Genomic DNA, 19,085 nt, shown 5'->3' with positions numbered 1-19,085 from the left:
GTTCTACCGAAAGAGATCAAATGAGAAGAGAAACACCACCAAAAGAGAGGCCTGAGCATGGAAAGACAACTGGCGAAAGAGGTGACAAAGGTAAGGCCAAGAAAAATAAGGATGCTACGCATGGAAATCTAATCGCCGTTAGAAACAGAAGAACTTGAGAATTATAAAGAAATAAAGACAAAACAAATTGAGAGCTACAGAGAAATTAAAATTGCACAGATGAAAAAGAATGATCCCAATAATGATCCTTACTCCATGGCCAGTCGCATTGTTAAACTAGAACAGTTAAACTTCCTCACACTAGTTAATATGTGAAGGTGATTAGCTATCTTACAAAAGATAGATAGCATCGTGAAACATTCATGACAATGCAATATGCTGTTCTTGTGGAGCTCCTCAAAGGATTGGTGGGCCATGAATTCTAAAGTGATGTCTTGTGATAGTTTTCCATGTCAGTTTATCAAACATTTATTATTTTCATTCATACTATTTCTAGCTCATATGTCGTGTTTGGTTATAGTCGATGACAATGTTTTCTTAGTCTTTTTTTTCATTCATGTGAAGAATATTTTTTTTTAAGATGCCATTATCTGTCAAGTATGTCATGTCATACTATTTGCTGAATAATATGAGCTATTTGATTTCACGTTGCCATGGCATCTTTTTTGAGAGCGACATTATTAACTTGAGTAAATCACGGGTACATGACAATCTATGCTACTAAAATATAGCAACTTATTTATGTAGCTGTAGATATGAAAATACAAAACATATAAATAGAAGTGTGAATCACGGGTCACTTTTTCTTTGGCACCGTAGATATTCGTTGCAGTCTTTCCACATTGCTTTAGCTATTTTATCCCTTTTTGCATTACCCAGAGCTCACCGCTCATTGAGAGATTGTATATCGCTTCTATATTGTCCATCTCCACTTGGAATATCAATAATATCTTCTGGATCAATATTTGAATCAACGTGCTCGAGCCATTGTTCAACTCCATTGTTATCGCGAATAAAATTGTGAAGAGCGCAACATGCTATGACAATATCTGCTTGGGACTCAATGGGGGTGATAAGAAGCACATTTCAATATTGGGAATCACATCTTGAGAACACCAATAATGCGCTTGACATGATTACGGAGTTGTGCATGCCTAAGATTAAATAGATCTTGAGGAGTTTGTGGCCTTTGGTTGCTTCGAGCTTGCTCCAACAAATGGTACCTAACATTTCGATAGGGCGCAATGAAATTAGGTGTATTTGCATACCCTGCATCAACCAAATGAAATTTCCCTTCAGGTACATAGAAATTGTGTTCCAGCGCATCCTGTAGAACACGAGCATCAGATGTTGAACCTTCCCATCCGGCACTAACAAGGACAAATTGATTGTCAAAATCACACGTAACTATAAAATTTTGTGACAATGTTCCTTTTCGATGCAGTATGGATCTTGCAACTTTGGAGCTATGGTAATCGGGATATGTGTATTGGTTACGTTACAGATATAGGATTGTATTGGTTACTTTACAGATATGATTGTTTATTAGAATCTAGGCATAACTGTTGCTATTATGATTTTTTTAATGTCATCAAATTTGGCATAAAGGCACACAATTTGCAGAACCCCACGCCACAACAACGCAATGGCCGCTGGCTGAGGACAAGACGGAGCTCCAACGGGGCTTCGAGACCCTTGCCGTGTCGTGGCCGGACCCCTCCACCATGGTCTATGATGGTGGTCAAGGGGCTGGACATGATCATCTAGTTCGAATAATTAACGGCTAGTTCGCACAACAGCTATTTTTTATTCAAAATACTGTATCAAATACTGCAAGTGCCAAATACGCTATGGTTTTTGCTAAAACTGTAAAACACTGCAGTTTCTAGAAATCGTGGTATTTCATAGATGCAACTCAAAAAATTGTGGTTGTTTTCAAATACTGTTATTTCTGAAAACTATAACATCCAAACATGCCCTTAACTGAAACTGATTATTTTGAAGTCAACTTGACGAACAGCGATTTCTGGCAGGAACAGATCGTTGCAGGCATGAATGGGCCAACAACTTGTCAACTGAATGTTTTTCAAATTTAATCAACTCAAACAGCTGAAACCCTGTTACTGTTAGCAACAACATCCAGCATGCAATGCAGTTCAGCACGCTCCCAGGCAATGGCATTCAATCCAGGTAGATAGACACATATTTATCCTGTCTATCTGCTCAAGTGTCTGTCTCATGCATTTCCCTGATAGGAGCTTCACATGCATGCATGACACCCCTTTTTTCTCAGAGCATGACACCCTAACCACCAAAAACATCAAGGTCAAGCAGGAAGAGAACAGGGAAAGCTAGCAACCAAATAGATCATAAAATGGCCGGTGTCTCCATTCCTGATGGAGATGGAGAGGTAGCAGCCAGATACTAGATTGTAAAATGGTGTCTCCATTGGTTCCTTGAGTAATCTTCCCCTTGTGCATTTGTGGTGCCTCACCTCAGTGTCCATTCACATGTCTTTAGCTTAATTTTGTTTTACAAAAAAAATACTCTCTCTCTCTCTAGAGACATCCTTGGAGGTCATGCTTGGAGGTCCATAATAATTGGCAGCCTAGAGACATCCTACCAAACTTACGAAGTTATGAAATTTGATATGCATGCAATTAGCTTAATTAGCCTAGAGATATGGCTTTACAAACATGTATATACTAATTATATGCATGTTTGTATACTAAATATGCATATAATTTGACTAACTGTCGGGCAAAACTTATAAAGTTTAATTTTTTCAAAATAAAATATGTCTTACATTCTTGAATAGAGGGAATAATCAACAGTCTAGAGACATCCAACCATACAAGGCACACATATCCTCTTCCTCCAAAATTAGTGGGAGGGACATGGAGAACACTGCTCATCAAATTGGACAAAAAAGATGGTGACAAATAATAATATTATTATAATGCCACTACTAAAAGACCACAAATTAAATTGTTTACAAGTGTACAAATGGATGCCAGAATGATGAGGATGGTGACCAGAATTAGAGGGTGTATGAATCATGAGGAGAACTGGAGTTCTTCTCTGTGCTTGTGCATACACATCATGGACATCTATGAATGTCAGGATCATCCCCACTGAAAGGAAAAGAAAATTGGCATAGGTGAATAATGTGATGGAGATCGCACAGACATGATGTAGACATAAAGTGAAGCCATATCAGCATATTGTATAAAAAAATCATCAAAATTAGGTCACCTTGAAATTAACTAATATCATAGACAGAACAATACTGTACAAGGATTGGATCGGAAACAATGAAATAATTGAGCTGCATATAAACAAACATTTTGGTCTGCCACTATTATGGTTTCAATAATAATCAAACTGTATCCCAAAAAAATAATAATTTTCTGGATATATTTATTGTCTTGAAGAAGGTATTTTGCCTAAAAGAAATGCTACAAGTGTGTATTAATATGCAGGTATCAAAGTTCTCGATAATTATTGGACATAATCGCCAAGCATGCATAATTCCAAGTGTTTTTTTTAAGACATGATAATTCCAAGTGTGACAGCCTCAACCACTTTTATGCTTGCACGAATGCACCTTCTTCAGAGTTCACATCCAAAAGGAATGGTCTAGGAAGTAGCTGTATACGCATCCGCAACAAAAGTAGACGGTAGTTGCGGCTGCCATTATCAACTCGTGGCGCATTGTACGCAGCAATAATAATCTTTAGAAGATAACCTAATTACTAATAAAAGAGACACACGTATGAATACACGAGTACCTCTATTCTTTCTTCTATATGTTTAAAACCATCAGGAGTTGTTGTATGAAAGTTACATTACACCACTAGATCTGACCTTTAGAAATGATTTCATAAAAGTATAATTCTGTTACAATATACCGACGTAAAGCTGAAAAAAAAGGGGTCAAAGTTGCATCAGGAAGAAAAAAAAAGGTATGCCCTCCAATAATAAATATATGATGTTTTAGACAAGTTTTCGGTCAAACTTTTTAAAGCTTTAACTATTAATATCTTACAAAATATATAGAATTGTATGAGTACATTTTCCTTAAAATGTGTTTTCATAATATCGTAAATTTATTAGATTTTATAGATATATTTGATAAAATAATAGTTAAAGGTATATTTTGAAGATCGTGTTATTATCAAAAACCTCAAAGTATTTATGACTGAAGGGAGTAATAAAAATCATAGAAAAGAACATAGAGGCTGGGTACAAATCACCCTTGGATGGACGTAAATTGAAGGACGTGTATGAATAAGACCTATCAATATACATGAACAGTATAATAAGAGTAAATTTCTCAAAACTACAAATAGTTTGATAAAATTATTACAAAATAACATGATTTAAGAAGTTGTATTGCAAACCTACAGATTTAATATGTCAATATATCTTAAAACTACCGACTTAAGAAGTGTATCACAAAATAAACTACATAATTAGTGTGTAAATTTGTCTCAAAGCTATAGATTTAGTGTGTAAATATATCGCAAAACTGTAGTTTTGCAATATAACTCCTTAAATATATAGTTTTGTTATACAATGATGATACACTAAATCTATAATTTTGCGATACAACTTCTTAAATATGTAGTTTTGCTATACAACCACGATGCACTGAATCTGTAGTTTTCCTATACATCTCCTTAAATTTATAGTTTTGTGATAGTTTTGCTAACTTATATGCAGTTTTATGGAATTTACTCATTTAATAATGCACACATGGCGCACGCTAATACAGCCACGTGTCACTGACTCGATGCTCCTCCATGCGTACCTCCAACACAAGGTTCATCAACAAAGACAGTACGCTGAATTATACTACGTAGAGATTAGCTAGAGAGGAACAATGTGCACGACAATTGAAGGTGGCCACCATCATGCGGTTGTTGCTGCGTTGCCTGCCAACATTTGTGCAGTTAATCTGCCGGTACAAATTTAAAATCGTAGTACCACACGCACCCTTTTGATGTACACCCTACCTACTACGTACCACCACGGTACCCCGGCCTCCTCCTCCAACAGCTCAAAACAGAGTTTGGTGATTAAGCTCCATCCCCAAATGCAGTCATTAGACTAATTAATCCACCGTAGCATTGTCGTTTAGCGCACACGATTAGCGTCCAAAACCCCCTGGGTCAACCGGCGCAACGGTCTCTAGAACTACATTCTTCTCATTCATGGCTTGTTTGTTGGCTTGTTGCCACAATTTGGTACGTGGGCTGCAAATTGTGAATCTAAATACCAATTTGTTTCAGCTTGTAGATGGTAAATTATAATTATAATCTGTAAGTTGAAATAAATAAGTTGGATTGTAAAAGTTAGATTGTACAATTCAGCCTTCAGATTCTAACAATTCACCTTCCACCAGTTTCTGCAAATTGTACAATCTAGTTTTTATAGTTTAACTTTCATAATCTAGCTTTTTACCATCGATAATCTACATGTTGCTTTTCACAATACACAGCTGAAATAAACAGACACTAAAAGTACTCATCGACTTTTTTAGTTCAACTAATAACACTATTTTTTTTTCCAAAATGAGCAAATTTTAGATAATTAATGTAATTGATTGAACTAAAAAAGCTGATGGATACCTTTAAGTTAATTAATTTGCACTCCAAATTTGGCATAACTTAGGCTTTGGTTTTTTTTTTGCCGTGGATTGTTACAATTGTGGATTATGAGAATTAACTTTTAGATTATGACTATTTATTTTTGTTTTTATTTCTAAGGATAAAATTTATAATCAGAATAAAAACAAACACCACTTGTCAGCCCAATTTGACCGTTTGATACTGGTGCTTGATTAATTGATGCCACGTTTGCCTAGCTATAGGCACCGCTCGTCTTGTCATAGGCACATTTTTTCCCAATTGCTTGCACTTGGGCCCGAATAGCTTGCTATCAAACAGGGGCTTAGAGACTCGTGCATGTCGGTGTATAAGTTTAATCATGCATATTCCGGGAATACGACGGATGAATTGACTAACAAAATCATAAACATTATATATGAAAGCTTTATACGAGTGGTGAAAGCTACTTGCGATGGAATTATGTGTATAATGATTAATAAGTTTAGTTGGGCCAATCACGGGTGGACAAGCACTGTTGCTTGAGATGTGAAGCATGCAATATGTGGCATCGACAATGCAAGCTCTTATTGTACGCGTCAACCACCGCTCATCATCAGTAGTACGTCCAAGGCTGATCCTGAATGGAACAGCGGTTACTACTTTTCATATAGGCTAAGCTATCTCCCCTGTTTAAATATACACTAATAATGGATATTTACAAGACCGATTCAGATCAGGATTGGAATTATGATGCCTGACAGTGTTACCTAATACTCATATCTATTTATTTTTTTAAATTAGACACATTAAATCCGTGTCAGATTTTGATACTTGTGTCAGATTTTAAATTATATTTTTCGTATCTAAATTTTCTTTACTGAATTGAATACCTAAATTCGAATCAGATTTTGATATTCGTGTCAGTATCTATATAACACTGATGCAGGATGAAGCTTCGGATCAGAGTCGGCCGGCCGCCGGCACTTTACGTCGACGGTAAGGCCAGTTTTTTTTTTAGACGGGACGGTAAGACCAGTTGGAGAGGAGCTGGAGCACTGCCAGAGCTAGCTTGGCTTACATTCCGGTGTGCATGTGTGCAGGCAATTCGTTTGTGTTTTTTTCATTTTTCCTCTGTTGCGTGGAAAGATCAACACTCCGCAAAACATACAAATTATAGCGGTAGAGTAGTTTATAAGGTAGTAAAAACTAAATTATTTGCTAGGAAACTCCTGATTTCCAAACAAAATAAACTGCGTTTTTTTAGATGTCCAAATTAACATACTGTAAAGTAAATATGAATGTGAGCGCGGAACATGTATACTCATCACATGAATGGATCCAAGAAGAAAATACGAGTGAATCCAATCAGGCATCAATTTATAAGGTACACACACTGTTGCTGCTCCAACTAATCGTTACAGCTTCGATCGCTGACAGTTGACAGGACGCACGCATGCCAGGCATGGCAGGATCGAAGCCTTCAAGCCAGGCATGGCATGCAGTGATGATCAATGATCAGAGTCTCGCTTTCAATTTCGCCTGCGAATTTTGCAGCTGTTTTTGCAGAGCGTATGTACGTCTCGCTTGTCCAACTGTTTTGTTGTTTCAAGTACAGGTACTAAAAGTTCAAAATAATCGTGCCAACATCCCAACTTAGAGTAAGATCGTTCTACTACAAAACCAAAAGAATTAATATCTTTTCATGCAGTATTATAAGGCATAAGCATGATGGATTATCCACATGGCATATATATTATCTAGTTTGCATTCTGATGATGCAATTAGATGATAAACACAAATAGGACTGAATATATGACAACATATCTCATGCTATACACTAGGTGTCCGACAAGATTGTCGGTCGATAAATATCATATTATGAATGCATACATCTGGTGAATAAATTCAACTCTACTGTTAGTAAATGTTTTGAATGGAGAGAATTCATTCAGAAAAACAAAACCGATTCTGTCAGCTGTGAATTTTTTTCGGTGTTGGAGATGAGGTGTGAATACGAATTACTGGAGTACAATGGCATACTGGCTCGGCCACTGTTCTGTTGGTCAGCTCAAGAATCCCACCCGCTGACACCCCGGGCCCACGCTGACATGGCGCGGCTGTCGGCGCGTTCTGACCCGCCGGTGCAACGCTTCCCACCCGATCCACATCGGACGGCTGAGACCCAACAAGACGCGGATCGCGCGCCACGCAAGCACGCGGGCGCACGGGAACGCGACAGCCGCGCGCCGCTCCACACGTGGCGCTCGCCCGTCCTATCCGCCAGCCTTGTCAGGAGGCGGGTTTCGCGAAACCCGCCTCCTCTGCCTCTCGTGACTCAGCGGAGACGCGCAGCTGCCTGCGGTACTGGGCGATGCCGCTGCTCCCATTTATAAGGCGAGGCCGTGGCGCGCTGAGCAGTCGGGACATCACACCACGACCGAGGCGAAAGCTCGCCGCTCTCCTACTACTACCCTCCCACCGCGAGCCGGAGACCAGCTGCAGCGAGCCCCATGGCATCGCCGGCGCCGGCGCTGGCCGACGTGGACCTGGGCAAGCTGAGCTACGAGATCTTCTCGCTGCTCGAGAGCAAGTTCCTCTTCGGCGGCGCTGGCATCGGCTCGGTGCCGGGGACACCGGGGCGAGCGGTTCTTGGAGAGGACAGGGGGAGGGTGCGGGTGCTGGCCATCGACGGGTGCGGGCCGGGGCCTGGGGACGCGCTGCTGGCGGCGGCCGCGCTGGCGAGGCTGGAGGCGGCGCTGAGGGCGCGGGCTGGGGACCCCGGCGCGCGTGTCGCGGACTTCTTTGATGCCGCGGCTGGGGCGGGGGCGGGGGGTGTGCTTGCGGCGATGCTGTTCTTGAAGGGGGAGGATCGGAGGGCGAGGTACACGGCGGCGGATGCGCTGGAGTTCATGGCAGCGAGCCTCGGGAAGGGCGGGTGGGGTGGGGACGGCGGCGGGTGGCGCAGGTGGACGGCGCTGTTCCGGCGGGGGGAGAAGTCCCCGCTGCGGCGGGTGTTCGGGGACGCGACGCTCAGGGACACCGTGGCGCCGCTGCTGGTGCCCTGCTACGACCTCGCCACCTCCGCGCCGTTCCTCTTCTCCCGTGCCGACGCCGTGGAGAGCGACAGCTTCGACTTCCGCCTCCGCGACGTCTGCGCGGCCACCTGCGCCAGCGGGTCCGCGGCCGCCGCCGTCCGGTCGGTGGACGGGCGCACGGCCATCGCCGCGGCCTCCGGCTGCGTTGCCGCCATGGGCAACCCCACCGCCGCCGCCATCACGCACGTGCTCCACAACAAGCAGGAGTTCCCCCTCGCCGCCGGCGTCGACGACCTCCTAGTCGTGTCCATCGGCTCTGGCTCCTCGTCCGGCGCCCCGGCCCCCTCCGCCGGCTGGCGAACGCCGATCCCCTCGCGCTCGCCTTCGCCGGCCGAGATGGTCCGCCTCACCGCCGAGGGCGTCGCCGACATGGTAACAACCAAACTACCTCCCCGATTCTTATTAATCAATCATCCCTCCATCCTGCATCAGACGGCTCCCGTCGAACCTCTTCCATCATTTAACCGTGGTAAAAATTTAATTACTGCTATCTGTGCAGGTCGACCAAGCGGTGGCCATGGCGTTCGGCCACACGTGCGGGCGCAACTACGTTCGCATCCAGGTCAGCGAAAATTACCAAATTAGCATACCTCTCAGCTCCCACTCTCTCATTCCACGTAGGTGATTTTATTTTTAAAGGCTAAGTTAAAATAATTTAAATCTTTATTTTTAGTTAAAGCAAAAATAAGATATCTTATTTAAATATTTTTGGTGTATGAATTACTGAAGTTAAAAATACTATCCGTTTTACATTTGTAAAATATGCATTGGACTGACAATAATTCGCTGGGTCGTCATGTTAACTTCAGGCGGCGTCGCCGGCGTGCTCCGGGAAGGCGCTGAGCTCGCTGGACGCGAAGAAGGCGGTGGCGGTCGCGGACGGCATGCTGACACAGCGGAACGTTGAGGCGGAGCTGTTCCGGGGTCGGCGGCTGTCGGAGAAGTCCAACCACGAGAAGCTGGACGCGTTCGCGGCGGAGCTGGTGAAGGAGCACGAGCGGCGGCCGCGCCGCCCGGGCCTCCCCACCGTGGCCATCAAGCAGGCCGCAACGCCGCGGCTGTCGTCGGCCACCACCGCCTCGTCTGCCACCGCCACCGGCCGGACCGTGTCCACCATGCCGTCGCCGGCGTCGCAGGGCTCCCACCGTTGCTAGCGATCGAGCGTGGCCGTGGAGCACGCGCACGTCCGTCCGTTCTAAGTTTTGTACATGCCGTGGTGGACAGAGGAAAGAGGCTCTTCTTCCTTTGTTTTTTCATTCTTTTTTTTCTCACATTGACGAGTCACTGATATGTAGGCCAAGCCGAGAACGAGCTTATCCTTGTTTATTTGATGTAGTAACTTCATTCTTTTTTCTTCACATTGACGAGCAGCTTCTAATATGAGCACGATAATTCCTGGTGATTCATTGCGTTCAGTGGATGTATGTCTGCAACTGCAAGCCAGGTGAGGGGAAAATTCCACTGGATAAGTGGAAAAAATTATAGAGTAAGTAAGAGAATAAACGGATATATGATTTTTAGGTGAGAGAGATTGATAACCGAGATAAACTATATATGTGCAATAAACTATATATGTGCAATGTCATGTAAAGTTGTATTCTCCCAAGCCAGTTCTTTATGGAGTAAGTGGTGTGCAAGCCCTAACATATCTGTGCCCTTTTTTAAGATGAAATATCGGTGATTAATTTGGCCATGGATTTGGCTGGCCATGAGGTCGTTGGTCTAAATGTGGAGGAAAAAATGAACCTGGGTCCTTGAGAAGACGGAATTTTGGGTACGAAACAAATGGCGAAATTTGGTCAATGCTGTAGAGCTGTTGTGGCCAAATTTTGATGGCCTGAGGCACCAAAACCAGAGACGCCCAGCTGAAAGAAAGCACCTAACCGTCAGGTCAGGTAGGCAGGCTATGCTTCTCCAGGTCTCCAACCCAGCATCTGCCGTTTCCGTTCTCCTTCAACTGTGGCTGCATCCACTCGTACAGATCATGCAGAATAGGGGAAACACCACATTTCAGAGATTTTTGGTATCGTTTGAAATGAATCTTGGCGTGTATTTTACGGTTAGGATATACGTTGAATATGTATATAAAGTCAGTTATAAATAGGTTTGAGTTTAAATTAAGTAAATATGAATAGAATTATAGTCAGACTTGTATTCATAATTCTATAAATATTTTTCAAAGAGGAAACCCACACTCATACAGCTGTATAGTAGCTGCACAAGCGTCTCCGAGGAGGAACGAGGCTTAAACCCGGATCGCTCCTCCGAGAGCTGCCTCTAAGAACCGGTTGGTTCGGCAGTCCTCATAGTACTATAAATATTAGACACTACTGTACAATTACAAGTACGACAGTCATATGAATAAAAAGAGAAGTGATCATATTCATATCCTAAAAATATAAATAAGGTAACCGAACATCATTAAAAAAATATCGTATTTTGATATTTTGATCTTATATTTGGCTTGACTATCTAAGTATGCTTCGGCTTACTCTAACTTGTAGTCTTCAAATTTTAAATAAAGATAAAAGTTTAAAGCAATCCTGCATGAATGACATTGTTCACTGCATGATCTCTACAGTTTTACGTTGCTAATATAATACTAGGCTCGAACTGTATCAGTATCTCTTTTGCTGCTACCTCCTGGATCCATGACCACTCCCTCGTAAACTAACCGATCTGACACCCTGCATCTCACGGCGCCAGCTCCATTGCCGATGCTCTTCTTTCCTTGGAGTAATCCATAGCTGTCCTGTCCGATCCTCTGCACATGCTCACCCTTTTACCGCGACAAATGTACCGCTCCTGCTGCTGCAGCTACAGGTAAAAACCTCCACCGGCAGAGACGAAGCTACTGCGCTGGCTCCTGGCCGGCGAAGTCCACGGCTGCGACGACTTTGCCGGAGGAAAGAGGAAGAAGAAAGGTTAGTAAACTAACCTCGCCTCGCCTGAGATCTCACGGCACCCAATTACCAACGCCTCGTTAACCATTCCCTCTCGGCGATCTGATTTTCACTGCCTCCGAGCAGCTGAAAGCTGTCACCGCGGCCCTCGGAAGCGGCGACCAAGGGGGTTCTTTTTTTACCGGGGTCTTAATTGATCTGCATGCATGCACCGTGGGAATTTGGGAGCAGAGGTTAATTAGCCAGGAGGTCCCATGCGGTGGGTAAAGCACCCAAGATTAACTGATTAAAGTAAGGCCTATCCTATTTATCGGATGCTGAAAATGTCGTTCTCTTCGAGCTACGCGTGTTGGCCGTCCTATCTTGATCCGACGCCTCTACTATTTTCTTTCTCATCCGTGTTTCTCCTTCCAAACGTGCATTGTGTTTCTTCATCCTCCCAACGTGCAGCTTGTTTCCACGTCTCGTGTCCTCGTCTATTTATTTTCGACGATGCTTCCACTACGCTAACATGGCGTCCTTGCTTTCTCAACCTTAGCACTGGCCTATCAACCATCCTACGTCGTCCACCCACCCGTCGGTTTGCCTCTCCACCCGCACACCTACCTCCTTCGTTGAGCTAGTCTCTCCTTAAGAACTCTTTTTTAAATCTAGTGACAAAGAACCGTCCTCCCACCATAAACCAACCCTCCTCTAACCCTATCAATATTCTTCGTCGCCTAAACAGAGTGTTGAAGTCTTGGTGAGCCAGACTTCAGTCCCCGAGTTTTGATCCCCAACTTTCACTTTTATGCATGCTGTAAACTTTAGTTCAACTCTTTAAGATCACTTTTAATGCTTTATTTTTAAGTAATATCTTAGAGGACAGAGAAAATAAAAAATAAGCTTCTAATTTATACATGTGTGTTACTTATTTTTAGATCTTTAAAAATAATTTATTGTCTTACAATTATCTCGGATTGCTCAAATAGTTAGTTACTTTGATAAGGCTACTCCCAGTATAGGGTATTATACATATAAATGAGGTGCCATATAAGATTTTTTTGCTGATGTGTTAAGTAATTAAAGAAGAGAAATAAGATAACAGTATCTTGTGAAAGATACAACTCTAGCACGATATTATAGGCATATTGTGAGGAGGGGTTTTTATTAGATGAGTCAGCTATAAAAATAATATACTATGTGATGAATATTTACTACTGTATCAATATGATGTGATAATATAAAAAGTCATATAATACTTAGAGCTTTAGTATTGAGAGTAATTTAAAAAACAAATTTTATCTTTATACTTTTTAAATAGCTTGCCATATCAGTTTTTTCATATATAAACATCTAATTAATGTCTAAAAACCAGTTATGTTAGAGTATTGAGAGATGCCTAATCATCCGACTTACCCGAGAATGAGTATGGCTTTATTTACCCCATGTCATGGCATTTCAACGGGTTACAGGCAGGTACTGCTTAGCTTAGAGGAGTACTACCCTGTGCATGTCAACGATGGTTGAAACAAACAGTGTCGACGTGGTCACCGGACAGGCATGGGGTCAGTGCAGCTTCATTAATTGGCGACACGTCGGATGAGGGCGAGTAAATAAACACCTACGGCTCCAGATCTGGCCGGCCGGCGAGCGAAGGTGGCCGCTGTTCATGGAAAACTGCGACGCGGCACGTGTGAGACCGATGAGGAGACCTGGCTTGGGCTATTAGTATGTGATTGGTCCTCTTAAAAAATAGATGTTAGCTTTGTGGATATATATAATTTTAGAGATATATATTTAGTTGTTTGTATGTATTATTTCAGTCTGTTTTGACGTATGCAAATATATATCCGTAATCTGATTTTGAAGTGAAGCTCGATTCGAGTTTCTCTATATAGCCTGATTCGACGGATGCAGGTTACTACATTCGTTTATACATGCGAATTTGCTTATTAGTATTACAAAATTATTTCTATATGAGCAATTAATCATAGTATTAACTCTTGCATCCGCTCATACAGTCTTATATTTACCTAACCAAATAGAAACTTAGTTTAACCCATCGAGACAGATACAACTAACTAAATACTTTTTTTTTAACAAATATAACACTAATCGTTGCACTCTCTTCTATTGTGCTATCATTGAAGCCACCATGCCTTTCGTTCCTGTGCTCATCATCCATCCATCCTCAGATCCCTGCGAGACTCATGTGGATTCGTTTGCTGACTTCTCCGCGATAGATCCGCGGCGGATCCTCGTCTTTATTGACCGTTCTATCGAACCTAAAACTGTGAAAGTAGTGCGAACTCAGAATAAAGATGATCGGATGTTTTGATTAGTTTGTTAAAAGTTTGGATGTCTTACTTGTTATAAGTTAGAAGATACCATATATGTATTTAAAGATCATTGGAAAACAAAAAGTGAGATGGAGTGAACACATAGGGGTACGTAGCCAACACTGGTAGGGGAGGTGCATGAGCAATTATTACTATCCATGTTATTGCCCATTTGACGACGGCAGGAATGATGTTAAGATCATCTTTAATCATATTTTTTTATTTCATTTTTTTTCTGACCCCTCCTTATTCTATGCTCTTTAATTTCTCTCATTTTCAACAGCTTCCTTTTAAATAGATTCGTGAAGAGAAATAAGAAAGAATTTAGTATGGAAGGTGTTAACAAATGTAAACGGTGAGTGGTTGGGTGTCAATTTTATTAGGTTGTTAGCTGAGATAGTGCCCTCAACTCAGTCAATTGACACTCCCTTAGGCACGTTCTCCTTGGTTGTAGAATCACAACTTCCTCACGTTATATTCTCTGTACTCAACATATATATATATATATATATATATATATATATATATATAAGACACACACACACACACTCCCAAGAGGATCAAGTGCGCTTTGCAAATTCATTCTTCCTCAATCTCTTTCATGGTGCCAGAGCCTCGATCCAAACTCTGATACTCTCACCGTGGACGGAACTCCCCAATCTGCCTACACAAACAACTTAGGTTCCACCTCTGTTCAATCCGTCCTATTGCCTACGCCATCCTTCAGTCATATGATCCACATTAAGCTCACACAGGACAACTATCTGCTGTGGAAGACGCAACTCCTGTCGTATTTGAGGAGCCAAGGCCTTCTCGTATATGTTGATGGCTCCATCGCACACCCCAGTCAAAATGTTGTGCTGCCGATGGAAGAAGGTAGTGGCAATTCTCGTCGAATCACCCTCAATCCCGAGTTCACTGTTTGGTACCACCAGGACCAACTGGTTTTGAGTGCCATCCTCTCGTCTCTCACCGAGGAGGTACTCAGAAATGTGGTGGGCATGTCGATGTTGCTTGACGCATGGCGCGCTCTGGAGAAGATGTTCGCGTCGAGTTCCCGTGTGCGTGTCATGCAAATACGGATGAAACTTGCCACGACCCAGAAGAAGGACATGAGCGTCGCCAACTACTTCTGCAAGATGAAGCACCTCACCGACACTCTCTCTGCCATTGGCAAGCCTCTCGAAGATGAAGAATTGATTGCCTACATGCTGCACGGACTCGGGAGCGAGTACAACCCCTGGTGACAAGCATCACCACCCGTGCTGACTCATACACCATCAGCGACATCTACGCCCACATGCTTAGGTTCGAAATGCGGCTCGAGCAGAATAACACCGATGTCCAGGTATCAGCTAACAATGTCATCAGGAATCAAGGAAGAGGAGGTGGCCTAAATAGTCATGGTCATGGTCACGGCCATGGCCGATCTCCAGGTGAAAGAGTTGGTCGCTCAAGCCAAGGAGGATAGAACGGTGGCCAAGGTGGACAAAAGGATGTGTTATGCCAGGTGTCTCACAAACCTGGCCACGACGCCCTCCGTTGCTAGTATCGATTCGACCATAGCTATCAGGTCTATGATGCCACCAAGTTTGCAGCAGCTGTCACCAATGGGTACACCATCGAATCCAACTAGTATGTTGACACCAGAGCAACGGACCATATCATGCACGACTTGGAGCGCCTGACAACCAAAACCATATCATGCACGACGTGGAGCGCCTGACAACCAAAGAGAACTACAACGGTGGATAACAAATTCAAGTTGTGAACAATGCAAGTCTGTCTATTACTCATGTTGGTAATTCGTTTATCACTTCTTCAAATCGTCCCCTCTATTTGAAACGTATTCTACATGCTCCTAGAATAAATAGACACTTACTTTCTGTTCGCAAACTAGCCACCTACAACAATGTCTTTGTTGAATTTCATCCAAACTCGTTCTTTGTCAAGGATCAAACCACGAGGGCAACTCTGCTCAAAGGAAGATGTAAAGATGGCCTCCACATGCTTCCACATAAAAGACCCAGTCAAGCCCTTCTCTCGACCAAGATCACTCAAGGGAAGTCGCATCAATGGCTGGGACATACAGCTCCTCCAGTCACCAATCGAATCCTGCAAAATAACAAGATTGATGTAGCTTCAGATAAATCTTCCTTTTCAATTGTGATGCATGTCAACAAGGGAAGGCACATCAGGTGCCGCTTGATCCCTCTCTGAATGTATCCTCTGCTCCTTTGCAAATAATTCACACCGATGTTTGGGACCAACTCTCCCATCGGTAAACAACTCCAAATATTATGTTTCCTTTATCGATGACTACAACAAGTTTGTATGGATTTATTTTCTGAAATGCAAGTCTGAAGTGGAGTCCATCTTTGTTTAGTTTCAAAAGCATGTAGTGAACCTGCTTAACTCAAAATTCGTGTTGTTTAGTCCGATTGGGGGGGGGGAGGGTTGAATACCATCAACTTCACACCTACTTTAATTGTTCGGGGATAACACATCGTGTTTCTTGTCCTCATTCGCATCAATAGAATGGTGTTATTGAATGAAAACATCACCACATAGTTGAAACTGGCCTCACTCTCGTGGCTCAATCCCACATACCACTCAGGTTTTGGGATGAAGCATTTCATACAACCTATTATTTGATTAATAGAATGCCTAGCCAAACAATTGATCATGATACCCCAACACACAAGCTTCTCGGTACTGGACTTGACTACTCACTGCTTCGTGTTTTCGGTTTTGCTTGCTGGCTCAATCTTCGTGCATACAACTCTAAAAAGCTCAGTTTCAGAACCAAGCAGTGCGTATTTTTGGGATACAACTCTTCACACAAAGGTTATAAATGTTTTGATGGATCCACTGGCCGAGTATACATATCTCGTGATGTTGTTTTTGATGTGAATGCATTTCCATTTGCAAAACAATCTTTCCCAGAGACACAGAGACCAAAAGCCTCACATCAACCCATGATTCTACCTGTACCGCACTAGCCTTGTCTGTACCGAGAGCATAATCTCTTGAACACTGATCCATCTGCACCTTCGGCTCTTAGTGAACTAGTGATAAATGAATCTCACTTGAGTAATGACTTACCTGAACCTGTTCCTAACATTGGCACCTCCAGTGCTGGTCCTTCTTCTGCAGGATCCTCAACTAGCAGTTCTGATAGTGGTTCCAACCCAGTTCAATCTGCGGAACTTTCAGGTCAAATTGATCGGCAAGGCAACCATCAATCATCCGAGGCAGTTGGATGTCACCCAATGCGTACCAGACTTCGCAATAATATACATAAGCCGAAAGAATTCATAGATGGGATTGTACGGTATTCTGAACACAATCATGGTTTTTGAGGTTCAGTCACTGTTTAGTGCCCAACAACAGCACAACTAGAGCTTTCAATGACTTCAAAACCCGCTAACCTGCAAGAAGCAATGAATCATCCTGAGTGGAAATAAGCCATGGACAGTGAATACTCCGCGCTAATAAAGGATGACACATGGGACATTGTTCCACCGAAGAAGGGAGTAAATCTCATTGACAGACGCTGGGTGTACAAGGTGAAAAGGAAATCAGACGGTTCAGTTGAAAGACTCAAGGCTCGGTTGGTCACCAAGGGATTTAAACAATAGTATGGTGTTGACTACTTTGATACCTACTGTTCAGTTGTCAAATACTCAACAATATGCATTATCTTTTCTATTGCAGTATCAAGGGGGTGGAGCTTGCATCAAATCGATATCTAGAATGCCTTTCTTCATGGATGTCTGCAAGAGGAGGTCTATATGAAGCAGCCACTAGGGTATGAGACTACAGATCAACCCTCAAATTATATTTGTCGTCTGAAGAAAGGGATATGGACTCAAACAAGCCCCACGAGCTTGGCATTCTTGGTTAACAAGTAAGTTGCAAGAACTTGGCTTCAAGTCTTGAAAGGCATATGCTTCTCTGTTTATATTCAGTCAAGGGGGAGTAACAATCTTTATGTTGATATATGTGGATGACATAATCATTGTGAGCTCATCTCTTATGGCCACCAAAACTCTAATTCAACAATTGATGAATGACTTTGTTGTAAAGGATCTGGGACGGCTGGAATATTTCCTGGGAATTGAGGTCAAACCAGAGAACAATGGAGTGGTATTGTCTCAGAAATGGTACGCTCTTGATCTGTTGAGAAGAGCGAACATGGATAAGTGTAACTCAATCGCTACACTCATGGCATCTAGTGAAAAGTTATCCAAAGATCAAGGGAGCTTACTAAAGGAAAAAAAGAATGTTTTCAATATAGAAGTATTGTTGGGGGACTCCAATATCTGACAATAACCGACCCGACTTATCCTTTGCGATAAATCGAGTTTGCCTGTATATTCAGTCTCCAACAGATATCCACTGGGTTGCAGTAAAACATGTACTTCGGTATATTAAAGGAACACTTGATCAAGGGTTACATATTCAGAGATCAACCACATTCACTCTTAGTGCCTTCTCCGATGCTGATTAGACTGGTTGCCCCGATGACCGAAGATCGACCAGTGGGTTTGTTGTCTTCTTAGGATCAAATTTGGTGTCTTGGAGCTCTCGCAAGTAGGCCACTGTCTCAAGGTCAAGTACTGAGGCCGAGTATAAGGCTATAGCCAATGTTACAGTTGAGGTGATCTGGGTACAATCACTAATGAAGCCAATGATACAGCTGAGGTGATCTGGGTTCAACACAAGTCACCGTTGTTATGGTGTGACAATCTCGGAGTGACTTATCTCACAGCCAATCCAATGTTCCATGCTCGCACCAAACACATTGGGGTGGATTTTCACTTTATCCGAGAGCAGGTGGCGTGCAAGGCTATTGAAGCAAGGTTCGTTTCTTCAAAAGATCAGATATCTTCACCAAGCCATTGTCAAAAGCGCCATTTGTTCTCATTTGTCGCAACCTCAACTTGAAAGCACCGAGTTGAGATTGAAGGGGACTGTTAACATAAACGGTCAATGACCGGGTGTCAATTATGTTAGGTTGTTAATTGAGATAGCGCCCTCAACTCAGTCAACTGGGGCTCCCTTAGGCACGTTCTCTTTAGTTGTAGGATTGCAACTGCCTCACGTTGTACTCTCTGTACTCAGCTGATATATATATATATAGGACACCTA

At 42.7% G+C, this 19,085-nt stretch overlaps 1 protein-coding gene and 1 non-coding gene across 2 annotated transcripts; both read left to right on the top strand.

The window, feature by feature from the left end:
- Nucleotides 1-8,038: 8,038 nt before the first annotated feature.
- LOC133905759 (patatin-like protein 3) lies at nucleotides 8,039-10,107 on the top strand. Its single transcript, XM_062347521.1, has 3 exons — nucleotides 8,039-9,079; nucleotides 9,207-9,269; nucleotides 9,517-10,107. The coding sequence occupies exons 1-3, from the start codon at nucleotides 8,123-8,125 to the stop codon at nucleotides 9,859-9,861; spliced, it is 1,365 nt and encodes a 454-aa protein (XP_062203505.1). The 5' UTR covers nucleotides 8,039-8,122; the 3' UTR covers nucleotides 9,862-10,107.
- Nucleotides 10,108-15,109: 5,002 nt separating this feature from the next.
- On the top strand, nucleotides 15,110-15,247 carry LOC133906843 (small nucleolar RNA Z247). Its single transcript, XR_009907853.1, has one exon. It is a non-coding gene; the product is annotated as a small nucleolar RNA Z247 (small nucleolar RNA).
- Nucleotides 15,248-19,085: the final 3,838 nt, after the last annotated feature.

The sequence above is a fragment of the Phragmites australis genome, chromosome 23 (genome assembly GCF_958298935.1).
Source record: "Phragmites australis chromosome 23, lpPhrAust1.1, whole genome shotgun sequence".
NCBI lineage: Eukaryota > Viridiplantae > Streptophyta > Magnoliopsida > Poales > Poaceae > Phragmites > Phragmites australis.
This window is presented reverse-complemented; position numbering and strand designations above follow the sequence as displayed.